General features: G+C 41.4%; 1 protein-coding gene across 1 annotated transcript in view; it reads right to left on the reverse strand.

Moving 5' to 3' along the window:
- CC2D2A (coiled-coil and C2 domain containing 2A) overlaps positions 1-14,817 on the reverse strand; it is a 197,395-nt gene that overhangs the window by 102,925 nt on the left and 79,653 nt on the right. Inside the window, exons 13-15 of the mRNA XM_082265276.1 lie at positions 10,348-10,488; positions 8,154-8,310; positions 5,509-5,735 (exon numbers count right to left, since the gene is read on the reverse strand). Of these exons, the coding sequence (XP_082121402.1) occupies positions 5,509-5,735; positions 8,154-8,310; positions 10,348-10,488 (525 nt within the window). The remainder of the gene's footprint in view (positions 1-5,508; positions 5,736-8,153; positions 8,311-10,347; positions 10,489-14,817) is intronic.

The raw sequence follows: 14,817 nt of genomic DNA on the forward strand, positions 1-14,817 counted from the left end.
CAATGAAAACATAATCTGTAACAATATTTCACAGTGGCTAAAGCATCTACAAGATATTACGTTTCATGATCCTTCTTAAATGAGTGGCTGGCATTCACAAGATAAATAAATTATTTTTTCTAATCGCACAAGAAAAAAAAAAAAAAACTATGAAAACATGGCTAGAAAATGGTGCCGATTATTAAATATTATTATTATTAACACATCCTGTTCATTATCTCGCTGTTTGCCAGAACAGACAATATTTCCTAAATGAATGCCTTAATTATTGGCCAACCAACTTAGCATTAGAGATGTATAGAACTGTTCGCCGGCGAACAGTTCCCGGCGAACTTAGCATGTTCGCGTTCGCCGCTGCCGGCGAACATATGCGATGTTCGGTCCGCCCCCCATAAGACATCATTGAGGCAAACTTTGACCCTGAACTTTACAGTCAGCAGGCACATTTCCAGCCAATCAGCATACCTCCCTCCCACACCCTCCCACCTCCTATAAATAAGCAAGGGCAGCATCCATCTTAGATCATTCTGAAGCAGTGTGTGTAGTGAGAGAAGGGAGAGAGCTGCTGCTGCTGCTGCTGCTGCTGCTGCTGCTGCTGTTAAGCTAGGGACAGTTAGTCAGTGTTCCTGGTCTTGCAGTGTTCTTGGTCCACTACTGCTGTAATATCAGCACCCCAAAAAGCCCTTCTAAGGGCTGGTATTTGTGGTTTTTTTTTTTATATATATATACCTAGCGTCCCCAAAAGCCCTTTTAAGGGCTGGTAATTGAGTTGTTTCTTCTTATATATATATATCTATCTAGTGTCCCCAAAAGCCCTTTTAAGGGCTGGTAATTGAGGATTTTTTTTATTTATATATATACATATATATATATATATATATATAGTGTCCCCAAAAGCCCTTTTAAGGGCTGGTAAGGTAATAGAGTTTTTTCTTTATATATATATCTATATATATCTATTGTACACTGCAGTTGCCTGCCCGCTGTGTGTGAGAGGCCACAGACCTACCACAGACTGTACTGTGTGCACACCACACTCATTTCGGGTGGCACAGGCACAGTACCTTGCATTTTAAAAAATATTTTTTTTTTCCTCTGTCATAATTGCAGTGAGTGCTGTGTCAGGTCCACAGAGTGCACTGTACCCACTGCAGTGCACTGCCCACCACTGATATATATACGGTGGCACAGCATCTTGTTGCAATAAATTGAAAAAAAAAAAATATTTTTTATTATTGCAGTTGCCTGGGCTGCCAGTTACTGTCAGGTCCACAGAGTGTACTGTGCCCACTGCAGTGCCACTGTGTGCCCACCCACCACTGATATATAAGGTGGCACAGCAGCTTGCAAAGTAAAAAAAAATATATATTTTTTTTAATTGCAGTTGCCTGGGTGCCAGTGACTGCTGTCAGGTCCACAGAGAGTGTACTGTGCCACTGCCCACCCACCACTGATATATAAGGTGGCACAGCAGCTTGCAAAGTAAAATAAAATATATTTTTTTAAAATTGCAGTTGCCTGGGTGCCAGTGACTGCTGTCAGGTCCACAGAGAGTGTACTGTGCCACTGCCCACCCACCACTGATATATAAGGTGGCACAGCAGCTTGCAAAGTAAAATAAAATATATATTTTTTAAAATTGCAGTTGCCTGGGTGCCAGTGACTGCTGTCAGGTCCACAGAGAGTGTACTGTGCCACTGCCCACCCACCACTGATATATAAGGTGGCACAGCAGCTTGCAAAGTAAAAAAAAATATATATTTTTTTAAATTGCAGTTGCCTGGGTGCCAGTGACTGCTGTCAGGTCCACAGAGAGTGTACTGTGCCACTGCCCACCCACCACTGATATATAAAGTGGCACAGCAGCTTGCAAAGTAAAAAAATATATATATATTTTTTAAATTGCAGTTGCCTGGGTGCCAGTGACTGCTGTCAGGTCCACAGAGAGTGTACTGTGCCACTGCCCACCCACCACTGATATATAAAGTGGCACAGCAGCTTGCAAAGTAAAAAAACACTAAATACAAAAAATGATGTTTTTTAGGGGTTCTGGACATGCTACAGAGCTGAAACTTGACAGGTACACTTTTTAGACCCCCCAGACACTAAATACAAAAAATGACATGCCTGCCTAAAAAAATGCCCGCTAAATGCCTGCAAGAAAAAAAGCCAGCCGCAGAGAAGCCGTATTCCGGAAAATATAAGAAAAATGCTGTTTTTTAGGGGTTCTGGACATGCTACAGAGCTGAAACTTGACAGGTACACTTTTTAGACCCCCCAGACACTAAATACAAAAAATGACATGCCTGCCTAAAAAAATGCCCGCTAAATGCCTGCAAGAGAAAAAGCCAGCCGCAGAGAAGCCGTATTCCTGAAAATATAAGAAAAATGCTGTTTTTTAGGGGTTCTGGACATGCTACAGAGCTGAAACTTGACAGGTACACTTTTTAGACCCCCCAGACACTAAATACAAAAAATGACATGCCTGCCTAAAAAAATGCCCGCTAAATGCCTGCAAGAAAAAAAGCCAGCCGCAGAGAAGCCGTATTCCTGAAAATATAAGAAAAATGCTGTTTTTTAGGGGTTCTGGACATGCTACAGAGCTGAAACTTGACAGGTACACTTTTTAGACCCCCCAGACACTAAATACAAAAAATGACATGCCTGCCTAAAAAAATGCCCGCTAAATGCCTGCAAGAGAAAAAGCCAGCCGCAGAGAAGCCGTATTCCTGAAAATATAAGAAAAATGTTGTTTTTTAGGGGTTCTGGACATGCTACAGAGCTGAAACTGGACAGGTACACTTTTTAGACCCCCCAGACACTAAATACAAAAAATGACATGCCTGCCTAAAAAAATGCCCGATAAATGCCTGCAAGAGAAAAAGCCAGCCGCAGAGAAGCCGTATTCCTGAAAATATAAGAAAAATGCTGTTTTTTAGGGGTTCTGGACATGCTACAGAGCTGAAACTTGACAGGTACACTTTTTAGACCCCCCAGACACTAAATACAAAAAAATGACATGCCTGCCTAAAAAAATGCCCGCTAAATGCCTGCAAGAGAAAAAGCCAGCCGCAGAGAAGCCGTATTCCTGAAAATATAAGAAAAATGTTGTTTTTTAGGGGTTCTGGACATGCTACAGAGCTGAAACTTGACAGGTACACTTTTTAGACCCCCCAGACACTAAATACAAAAAATGACATGCCTGCCTAAAATAATGCCCGATAAATGCCTGCAAGAGAAAAAGCCAGCCGCAGAGAAGCCGTATTACTGAAAATATAATAAAAATGCTGTTTTTTAGGGGTTCTGGACATGCTACAGAGCTGAAACTTGACAGGTACACTTTTTAGACCCCCCAGACACTAAATACAAAAAATGACATGCCTGCCTAAAAAAATGCCCGATAAATGCCTGCAAGAGAAAAAGCCAGCCGCAGAGAAGCCATATTCCTGAAAATATAAGACAAATGCTGTTTTTTAGGGGTTCTGGACATGCTACAGAGCTGAAACTTCACAGGTACACTTTTTAGACCCCCCAGATGCTAAATCCAAAGAAATTTTTTATTTTTATTTTTTTTTAATTTTTCCAATAATTGGCTCTCTATCAAAAAATTATAATTTTTAAGAACTTTTTTTTGCGTGATCCCTCTCCGGCATGCCACAGTCCAGGTGTTAGTCCCCTTGAAACAACTTTTCCATCACTATTGTGGCCAGAAAGAGTCCCTGTGTGTTTTAAAATTCGCCTGCCTATTGAAGTCTATGGCGGTTCGCCGGTTCGCGAACATTTGCCGATGTTCGCGTTCGCCGTTCGCGAACGGCGAATTTTAGGTTCGCGACATCACTACTTAGCATATGACTCCAAATTTTTGCTTTATAAAATTAAACCTTATGTCCGCGGAAGGGTGCATGTGAATTCATCATGTGCACTGTCGGGCCGGACATTTTGCGGCGGCCTACGGGCTATAGGTTGCTGACCCCTGCCTAATGCCCTAACAGTTAGCCTTCACCCTGTAATCCCAGCCATCACCAGCATTCCCAAAATGCTCCATATGAGCCTTCCTTTGTCACAGAAATAGATGCTATGTTTTAACAGCATGAAACTCAGGTTGCTGTGACCTCACTCTAGCTGTAACATAGAACTCCTATAGTGAGCACTTAAGGCTTAAAAGGCTAACTCCAACATAGCAACATTTTACAAAGTTAACCCCTCCCCGCCCATAGGTGACCGCATGCAGGGCTTCTTCTCTCCCACAGCAGCTGTCGCATTTGAATCCACTGAACATGGATGCAATGATATGCATCCTCCAGTGGAAAAAAAAAAAATGACAGATGCAAGTTTTTTTTTTCCTGAAAGAATGTGTGGATTTTTATATTTTTCTTTTTTGTTATAAAGGTCGACATGGCCTTCAACTTCTTCCCACCCGGCCACTGTACCTAAAACGGCCAGGTGGACCTTTTGCCGTTCTGAGTGGACATACAGGAACGTTCCTCAGAACAGGTGCCCGCTCGCAGCGGCATGATCCTGTGATGGCTGTGATCACAGGACACAGCCAAGACAGGATCAGGATATGGGCACTGTGATTAGCCCTCCCAGTCACGTGACGGTTGTGTCCAATTGCAGCCTTCACAGTGTAAACAGGGACACCTGTCTCTGTGATAGTTCTCCTAGGAAGGGGGAATCTACAACATATGTTATAGCTCTGTGTGTATGAAATGATTTTACACACAGAGCTGTCACAGATCCCCACACACACTACACCAAGCACCCCTGTCCCTTTCCCCATAAACAGCACAGTGCCCCCTATAAAACATCTGCCAGTGTCCCATTACATCTGTACCAGTGCACAAAACATCTGTCATTGTCTCCATGAACATCTGTACCAGTGAAAAAAGCATCTGCAATAGTGCAATAGTGTCCTATTGTGAAATCAACATCTGTCAGTGTCCGTCGGTGGACAATCAAAAGCTGTCATAGTGTACAAGTGCGCAAAAACATCAGTTTATCAGTGTCCCACCAATAAATAAATAAAACATTTAAAGCAACACCACCCCCCCCCCCCCTGTGCAAAGACTAATGCACACTTTGGTTCCATACGCATACATAAAAAGTGATCGCACTACACATGTGAGGTATCGCGGTGAACGTCAGGGAGCAATAATTCTAGCACCAGACCTCCTGTGTAACTCTAAACTGGTAACCAATAAAGGCTTATAAATCGTTACCTATGGAGATTTTTAAATACTGAAGTTTGGTGCCATTTCACAAGCGTGTGCAATTTTAATGCGTGATAGGTTTGGTGTCTATTCACCCGGTGCAACACCATATTTTATATTTTGCCAAAAATGTGGGTAATTTGGATAATGTCTCTTTGTAGGCAGTCACAGTGATCATTTCACTAGGATCTTTGGGAAGTCTACCCTTCTAGGCCTATCTGGCACAAATCTTGCCATAACTAAGGACCTCTTACTTACTTACGCAAGGATAACCAATATCAATCAGTGAATATTTTACCTTGGACATGTGTTATCTGGGGTGACATATCCAGACAGGCTTAGTTCAGGGTTGAGAATAGGCTCTCCGGGTCTTCTCCTGATGTTCGCTGCTTTATCCCGAACTTGTACTTCTACATCATGCCTGTCTATTTGTGTGGGCAGGGAAGGTTTAGCTGGCTCTTCTACCATATAGTCAACCTCAGCTTCTCCATTTTGTTCCATGCCTTCCTTCTTACCCTTCCGTTTCTGCCATAAAATAAAACAGAACTGAGCATTTAAACAAAACAAATGCATTGCAGTGCTAACTTATACCACCCAAAGTCCAGGGCTGGATTTGGAAGTTCGTAGGTCCTTGGTGCTCAATGGCCTTCTGCCAGGACATTACATCAAATTTATGTAAGGAAGGTAGTGACACCGCTAGAAGTCCTTGGTGAAGATGTGGCATTGTAAATATTGCAAGCAATAAAAGTATCCATATGAACACAGCCATCATTATGTCACATGCTGTGTCATTTACGGGCCTGAGCTGGTGTGCCAGAAAACAAACAGCAGGCGTGGGGTAATGAAGTGTGGCTGTGCAGTTGGACTTTAATGACTTTTGTGCTTATTTTACATTACATGGCAATAGTACATAGTTAGTCAAGTTGAAAAAAGAAACCAGTCCATTTTGTTCAACGAATAGAAAAAAATATATTAATAGAAAACCTCCATACACACAGTCTCCTCTACCATTTACTGATTTTATCTTTTTGTAGAATATAAAAATATTGCACTGTACTTACAATTATCTAAAAGGAAAATAAAGAAAATTGTTACACATCCTATCATTTATTTTAAAGCAGACATTGCACTAAAATGTTAGGTCTGCTTATTAGATCCCACTTTACAGCTTGCTACATTAAAATGAAAAAGCTACCTTACCCATGGATTCTTTCAGTTTTTCTGGCAAGATCCTGGGAATACTGGGGATCCAAACGCTCATGAGAGGATGCTCCTGCACTGTGCCGCAGCATCCTCTCACAAGATTTGGGGTTCTCGGTGATCAATAGAATATAGTTTAAATGCTGAAAAGACATGAAGCACAGATGGACGCATGGAACAGTATTTTCTCTAGAAAAGTTAAGTACTTAAACCTGATCTCCAGGTATTCTGTGGCTTTAAATAGTTCATTTGGACCAAGATGGTCCAAACAAACTATTTCCTTTACTAAGTGCTGCAGTGTCTTTAAGCACTGTATGTACTGCATGAAGTTTCAGCAGCAGACAGTGCTGGTTTTTGGCTGTGAGACAGACTTCCTGTCTCACACCCGAAACAATGCAGAGTGGGTCTGAGCGGTGCTCAGCCATTTATAGGTAGCTTTGTATTCTGTGAATGAATACAAAGCTTCCTCTGATTGGTTAAGGCGGAGAAAGTGACATCATCAGCCTGCCTCTCCACTCATTATGGTTGCTCTTTGCTTTACTGAAACTAAGTTGACAGTGGGAATCTTTACAAAAACTGTCACAAATAAGGCAAAGGGCTGGTTCATACTTCCGTGTAAGAAAGTGCAATTTTGTTCACATTTTAAAGCTGAATTCCAGGAATTCAGACACTTTGTAAAAGGTTAGGACACACTATAATTTAAGTTAGAGAACCTGCATAACATCTCCTGGGCTTATCTCTATTATTTGCATCTGACAAGCTTATTGCTCTGTTGGAGAGACACTCTGGGGATCTGAGAGGAGAGAAACACGCACAGAGCTGCTATGCCCCCCTCCCCCAATGCCCATTCACAGAAGCCTGTGTATTTTATGAATGTGTATACATAATACCAAGGCTTCTGTGAATGGGCAGGAGGAGGGGAGGGGAGGGGCAGGCATAGCAGCTGCAGTGACTCTCCTTGTTCCAGATGCAGAGCTCAGAAAGATCAGTGTCAGGCTCCTCGAACTACAGTGATAGTGGTCTTCCAACAGTGCTATAAAGCTGCCAGATATAAAAAATAGAGCTAAGGGGTAAGGCACCTAGCTGGACTTAACTCATAGTGTACCTTCATTTTTTAACAAAGGAGCTGAATTCTTGGAATTCAGTGTTAAGCTTTTATTTTATGCATTTTATGTATTTTTAATGGAGAGAGAGTACTGTAAAAATGCATGTTATGGAGAACAGTCCTTATAGCTATAATGGCACAGATCTAATCAGACATTAGACTATAGCATCACAAGCAGTTTTTTGACCCAAAAATGCACAAGATTAAATAAGGCCATCGAGACACAAGGTGACTAGCTTAACTACCTATTTATTTTAGGAGTGTAAACATGCATCCATAATGGTTTTGTTAGGTGACAACTCTATTATTATGTTTTGGCATTTTTATTTACATTCCATGTTTCTATCAATAAGCCATGAGAAAGATATTGATGGTATATCCAAGGTCAAGAAACAGAGGGTACAAGAGCAACTTAGACCAAAAGGAAACGCGCACTACATTCATAAGGAGACGAACAGCAGGTTGCACCAACAGTGCGCAGTACAATGAGAGGTGACTGACACTGATGGTAGGAGGTGGGTGGGATGGGTACTGGTAACAAATAACCCAGGAGCCCCATAGCAGTAATCGAAATGCTAAGGTTTGTAAAAACAAAGAGAAAAACTATGTACAGGGAATAAAATCTTTGTATGGAATACCTGTGTCTTCTTCCATGACTTCCAGTGCTTTAGGTCAGTTCTGTATTGCTTTAGGTTCTTTTCATATTCCTCCATATATTCTTCCAATAGTTCATTGACTTCAGCTTGAATTTCAGCTTCATAAGCTTCTTCATCAGCTTTCCTATTAACTTCTTCCCTGAAACCAGGAAAAAAGCACAGTATTTATGGGCTTTCATTGGAATCAGAGTGCAATTAGAAGAGCTCTCTCACCGTTTGGCTGCCACATGTGCCCTGCACATGTTTTGTACTGCATTGTGTGATCTCAGACTGTCATAAAGTATGCCAGCAGCATTATTACTACAAATCAAGCAAATCATCTGAAATCAAAATTTTGTTACAAGCAGGATAAAAATTGGCTACCACTTACTTAGCTTCAGGATGGTCATCTTAATCCTTGTTTTTGCTACTTAACGTAAATTAATGCTGTTAACAATATAGAAGCTGACATTGCTGACTTAAAAATGCTAGTTACCTGTCCCTAATCACAAGCAGGCAGCTAGTGAAGTCAAAAAGAAAAAAAAGTCATAACTCCACATATGCATACTTGTTCCATGTTAGTGACGCAGGAACATTTGAAACCAATTGATTAGCATTATAGCCAGCCAAAGAGCATATTCAAAAGTAGAGTTTAGCAAAGGCATCCTATGAACTTTTCCAGTATAGGTTCTCAATGCTGAGCCACAGTCATGAAAAAAAGTACAAAGGATTTTCGACTTCACTGGCTGCATAACCGTCCCAGGTCAGTGAGTGAAATACACAGTTCAAATGAGAAAACTGGTTTTAAAAGTGTTTTTCCAATTTTGACTATGCTGATATAGGATTTGTGTAACAAGTCCGCCTGTCAATGTCTATTTCTGTTGATTGATAATCGAATCGTCCTATAAAATAAAAAAATAAAAATAAAAAAAAGGGCAATGCAGAGGTCTTTCATGTTTGACTTTATTCTTGCAGCTCCTCCATTATCACAATCCATTGGCTCTGTGTTGAGGTCGGTGTGCTTTCTATGGCACAGGCCTACAGCTCAGACAGCACAGTTCATGAGCTCATGAAGACAGGCGTTGCCAAATATTGGCTTTTGCACTTCATTGCAGCTCTGCTTTAACCGGTTGCCGACCGCTGCAAGTACATATACTGCGGCGGTCAGCCCCAGCCAGGCAAAGTGACGTATGGGTACGTCACCAGCCTGTAAGCCAATAGGGGGCGAGTGCTAGCCGCCGGAGGCGCGCTCCCGCCCCCGCTCATTCACGGACACCTCCGCGCGAGTGACCGGCGGACCCGATGTCCGCCGGTCACTCGCGATCGTCCGCTGTGAAAGGAGAAAGGCAGGCGGCTAATGTAAACAAAGCCGCCTGTCCTTCTTCCCTATGTAACAGCAGAGATCATACGGTCCTGCTATGTAGGACCGTAGATCTCTGCTGTTACATGTAAAGCCACATCCCTGCACAGTTAGAAACACGCCCCTAGGGACACACTTAACCCCTCCTTCCCCAATAAAGTTAACCCCTTCCCTGCCAGTGTCATTTTTACAGTAACAGTGTATATGTATAGCACTGATTACTGTAGTAATGTCACTGGTAACCCCAAAAGTGACAAAAATGTCAGTCAAGGGTCCGATCTGTCCGCCGCAATGTCGCAGTCCCGCAAAAAAAAAAAAAAAAAAAAAAAATCGCAGATCGCCGCCATTACTCGTTAAAAAATAAAAATAAAAAAAAAAAAAAACAACAAAAATGACAAAAATATTTCCCTAACTTTTGCGCTTACCAATCAAAACACACCGATTGTGATTTTTTTTTTACAAAACATATGTAGCAGAAAACTAATTTTTGTTTATAGCGCATGATCAAAAAATGGCCCAGGTGATCAAATACCACCAAAAGAAAGCTCTGTTTGTGGGAAAAAAAGGACGTCAAATTTGTTTAGGTACAGCGTCGCACGACCGCGCAATTGTCCGTTAAAGTCACGCAGTGCCGAATCGCAAAATAGGGCCTGGTCAGGAAGGGGGTAAAATCTTCCGGGGCTTAAGTGGTTAACACACGCGTTCACAAGCTAAACACGGCAAAAGGCTACATTTGACCTGCTTTGCCTGCACTTCCAAGGCATTTCAGCAGGACTTGCTGCTACAGCATTGAAGAAAACTGGCATCTGCCCTATTTCATACATCATCAATACTTACTTTCGCAAGTAGAGTTTCACTGGTGTATTGTTGAACTTTTGAAATTCGCGCAAGGACTTTATCTCTTTCCAAACTTTTATGAGGGACTTCAGAAGCATGCGATCTTTTTCTTGCTCTGCATCTCTGAATTTTCTTGTTTGTCTAGAAACAAAACCAGCATTTTCAAAAAAAAGCGGACAACAGTCTGCTATCATGCTTGAAGTGGAAGCTATGATGTACATTTTAGTCAATCCTTGTATTTAAAGGATTACCTCATGCATAATTTTTCCATTTGAAACAAAAAGCCTAGTTTTGAAAAATGCAATTCTTGAGGAACTTGGTCTTTTCTAACACACATATGGTACCCAAGTTTTATTTTTCCCTTTCTATGTTTTAGGTTTCAGAATGTACTAAGGCATGTAACCGATTTATACCAGAAACCCAGGGTCGGGGTAAAGGAAGTCTGGTGGGATAAGAGCGGCTACTAGTTTAATAAAGTTATTGAACGGTAAAGAAAATTTGTAGCACAGATGAGGGAAGCCCAGAGCTGTGTATTGCATCGGAGTAGTTTTACTAAAAGGCAAATAAACTGTAAACTTTTCAAGTGCAGATGCACTCATTTCCTAGGAGCTTAGTTAATAAGGTGAAGCTTTCCACTGTAAAGAATAGTCATCTGGGTGCAAGGAAAAACAAAATGCATTTTTACTTGCACATGAATGGATCTTGGAAATCAGCAGAACTTAACCACAACTAAAGCTCTAGGGAAAATTAGTGCAACTGCTCTTGCAAAGTGCACAGTCTAATTGCCTTCAGTAAATCCACCCGAGGTTTATGTGTCAAGGGAACTTGGTTTCCATATTAACTGCACCTTCTCTCACTGCTCATCTCCAGATGGCTGCTGACCTATTCAGATGATTTTGACAATACTCATATCTATGGCCACTGGTAGAGCCCACCATACACAACTTGAAGACCAGTCATGAGGGTAACAGTGGTTGGCCATGGTGGAAACTTTTGCCTAATTTCTATTTTTTTTGTTCTGTGGTAGAGTTCTTCTCTAGAGTTCAACATAAAAACCCAGTACTTTCAACACACCAGGGCACAGATTTACCCCATATCTTAAAGTTCATGCACAGCAGTGGTACTGTATGCACATACAATAAGACCTCTGTGGGAAGGTGTGTGTAAATGTCTTACAATCATGAGCCCTACATGTTTGATGTGACTAAGCATTTACTAGCAACATAACTGGGTCATCTGAACCCTGAAAGTACTGGGAGTCAAACACACAGCCTCCCAGTTAGTAATTGCAGTCACAGAACACAGATAGCATAACAAAGCAGTACGGCAAAAACAATGCTGAGCCATAAACTCCTAATTGTAAAAGGTAGGGGCACAGCTAAACACATATGGGACTCTGTAAAAAAGCTCCTTAACACAAATTCTGTATTTATTCCTCTAGACTCTGGAGCATCTCCAACAGCATATCCAACCTGTAACTAAAACACCTAACTCTCATAGCCCCTCTTGCACACTAATGCCCCCCTTTCCTACACAGTATGTCTTCTCTTCTCTAGAATAAACTATTAAGCTTCTTACGTGCCAGTTTAGGTTGAACTGGATGGACTTGTGTCTTTTTTCTGCCTCACTAACTATGTAACTATGTATGTAATGGTGGTGATAGGTGGACATCAGTGACAAAGCCCGCCTCGAGCAAGAGTTCCAACAGTAACCTCTGCTACATTACTGACCAAGGGGCAGAGATAGACATACTATTCCGCTGCCCACAAATTCTGTAGCTATAAGATAAATAGAAAAAAAAATCATCCCCTATTTGAAACTACTCCAGTAATAAATACACTTATCACCCTCTTCACAAAAGGTTTAAAGCTCATCTCGTATACAAGGTTGTTAGCACTGCACTCTATATGTATCTTCAGGTAAAAAAAAAAAAGTAAAAAAAACTGAAATCTAATGCAGAGTTCCACCCACATTTTAAACTTTTCGCCTCTGCATTTGTGACTGCTGCACAATTTATCATTGGGCACTTTTTTTCAGCAATATATGTACCCTATTTCTCCGGCCAATGCTCCGCTCCCGCTGTACCTCGTCACATCACATCTAGCCGGCGGCCACGAATTGGCTCCTGGGATAGGAGTTTCATCAATCTCAGGAGTCAATGGGCATCCCCTGATTATAGCATTGCGGTATTCACGCGCCACGCTTTCTATGATATGCACATGCGCAAGTGCCGTATCCCAGAAGAAGTAATGAGTGGGCTTCAGATGCCCACACTCAAGATGGAAGCGGGCTCGAAGGTAAGAGCAATGCAAGTTTTTAAAAAAAAGAATGGCAAGACAAACATTTATTACTCATACGGCTATATATATATATATGGGTAGGTGCGACCATCACATGGGTGTTTTTGAAAAAAAAAAAAAAAAGAAAACAGCTGGAGCTCTTCTTTAAAATAAATTTGAAAAAGGACATGGTTCACACGAGCATGTAAAACATGTTAATGGATGTTGGGGAATTTTTTTTATTTTTTTTAATGTTTTTGAAAAAGGCCTTTGATTTTCATTTAGTCAGCATGTTGAAACCGGAAAGATTTCAGCCCCCACCATTACAATAGGGGTGGTAATAGCTGCTACTAGGCTGGTACAGCATAATACTGTTCATAACAATGTTAGCAATACGATAGTTATTAGAAGACTAAAAAAAAAAAAAAGAAAAACATTTAAAAATGGATATAAAAGAGGAATGCAGTTTTGTATGACGAGCTCTGTTTTGGGCCCAATAGTATGATTTCAATTATAGCCATCTCCTCAGCACATTTATTTCATAGCACTGCTTTAAAATCACGCACAATTGAAAACATTTATTTTCAATATGCCACATTTGCAGCCTATTTCAGAAACACTTCTTCTATGAGATCATCCAAATGAATAGAGGCTCTGCAGGGACAGAGGGATTCTCCTGGCTCTTACAAGAGGGTTGCATAGAACCATCTCTGTAGAGACTGCTTCATGTAAAACACATGCTGGCCCCAGAAATACACTGGAAAATAAATGTTTTAATAGAGACTTTAAACAGGCACTACAAAGTTAACACCACGAAAAAACTCTTTAACAGGCAAATTTATCAGAGCAGTGCCATTGCAAAGGGCTATGGGCATATTGCAGCATTTACAAACCCACTTTGCTCTAGTAAATCAAATTCCCACCAGATGCTTTGGGTTAATGTACTATGCAAAGAATGATCCTGTGTTTTAGTAAACCAAAATATTTATAGAATTAATGTAAAGCGTAGTTCTAAAATAAACCTTTTTTATTCGTTTTGAGTAGAGTAGGATAAGCGCCGGTTCACATTACCGCGACGCTACTTGCAGGGGCGACCTCCGAGATCGCGTTGCGAGCAGCGCGCCGCGACCTCGGAGCGGCCGCCATGGACTTCATAACATTGAAGTCTATGGCGGTCGCCTCCTGGTCGCCCCAAAGAAGCTCCGGACCCTTTTTCTAGGTCGGAGCGACTTGTGTCGCTCCTATTAGAACGGGTCCGCAGCTTCCCTATGGGAGGCGACCTGCGGCGACCTGTGAGGCGACCAGGTCGCCTCACAGGTCGCCCCAGTGTGAACCGGCACTAAGAGTTAGAAGCTCTGTGTTTTTTGTGCGTTCTAATACAATAGCTCAGTGGGAGGATTCCCCCATCCATAATGAATCTGTGAATGGGGGAATCGGTTCATTTTTCTTTTTTTTTTTTTTCATTCAACCAGCTGGTTTAACAAAAAAAAAAAAAAAATCAATCATGTATGGCCTGACCTAGGCTTTAACTTCACCTCCTGTTCCTGTGAGGATTGTAAAACTTTGGATTCCTCATGATTATGTCTTTTATTTTCAAAAGGGCAAAAAGAGACATGCACTTTAATACAAAATTGCTTACCTAAAATGCCTTAAGATAAGATATATTCATTCTATACAATTTCAATGTGCTGTCCACTGAGGCAATACAACCCAAACAGAGTATGCGCATTAAAAAACAAAAAAAGCAAACAAACACACAATGGACCTAATTTATCGAATTTCTATAAAGAATGATTTCTGTGTTGCTCAATAGAGATGGGCGAATGGTTCGGCCCGATCATGAGTTGGGGTCATTCGCCGAACACCAGAATTTGCAGGGTGTTTGCCTCACTTTGCCCAATCACGGTGCAATATAAGTTGGTTGTTAGGGTGCAGAGCTGGGAAGCCAGCCGCAGCGTCCTTAAGAACCAATCATCAGCTGCCAATGGGTTTCCCTGCTGACAGCTGAATAATAATAAAGAAAAAAAAAAGTGCTGCTTAAAAAAGAAAGAAAAAAATGGCGTGGGGTCCCTCCCCAGTCCATACCAGGCTCTTTGGAGGGTTGAAGGGAAACCCTATGCTGAAATAGAAAAAAAAAAAAAAAAAAAAAAAACAGCCTTGGCCCCCCCCTTTAAATACCAGTCACAGGCCC

This window comes from Pelophylax lessonae (assembly GCF_965119305.1).
Source record: "Pelophylax lessonae genome assembly, chromosome: 1".
Lineage (NCBI taxonomy): Eukaryota > Metazoa > Chordata > Amphibia > Anura > Ranidae > Pelophylax > Pelophylax lessonae.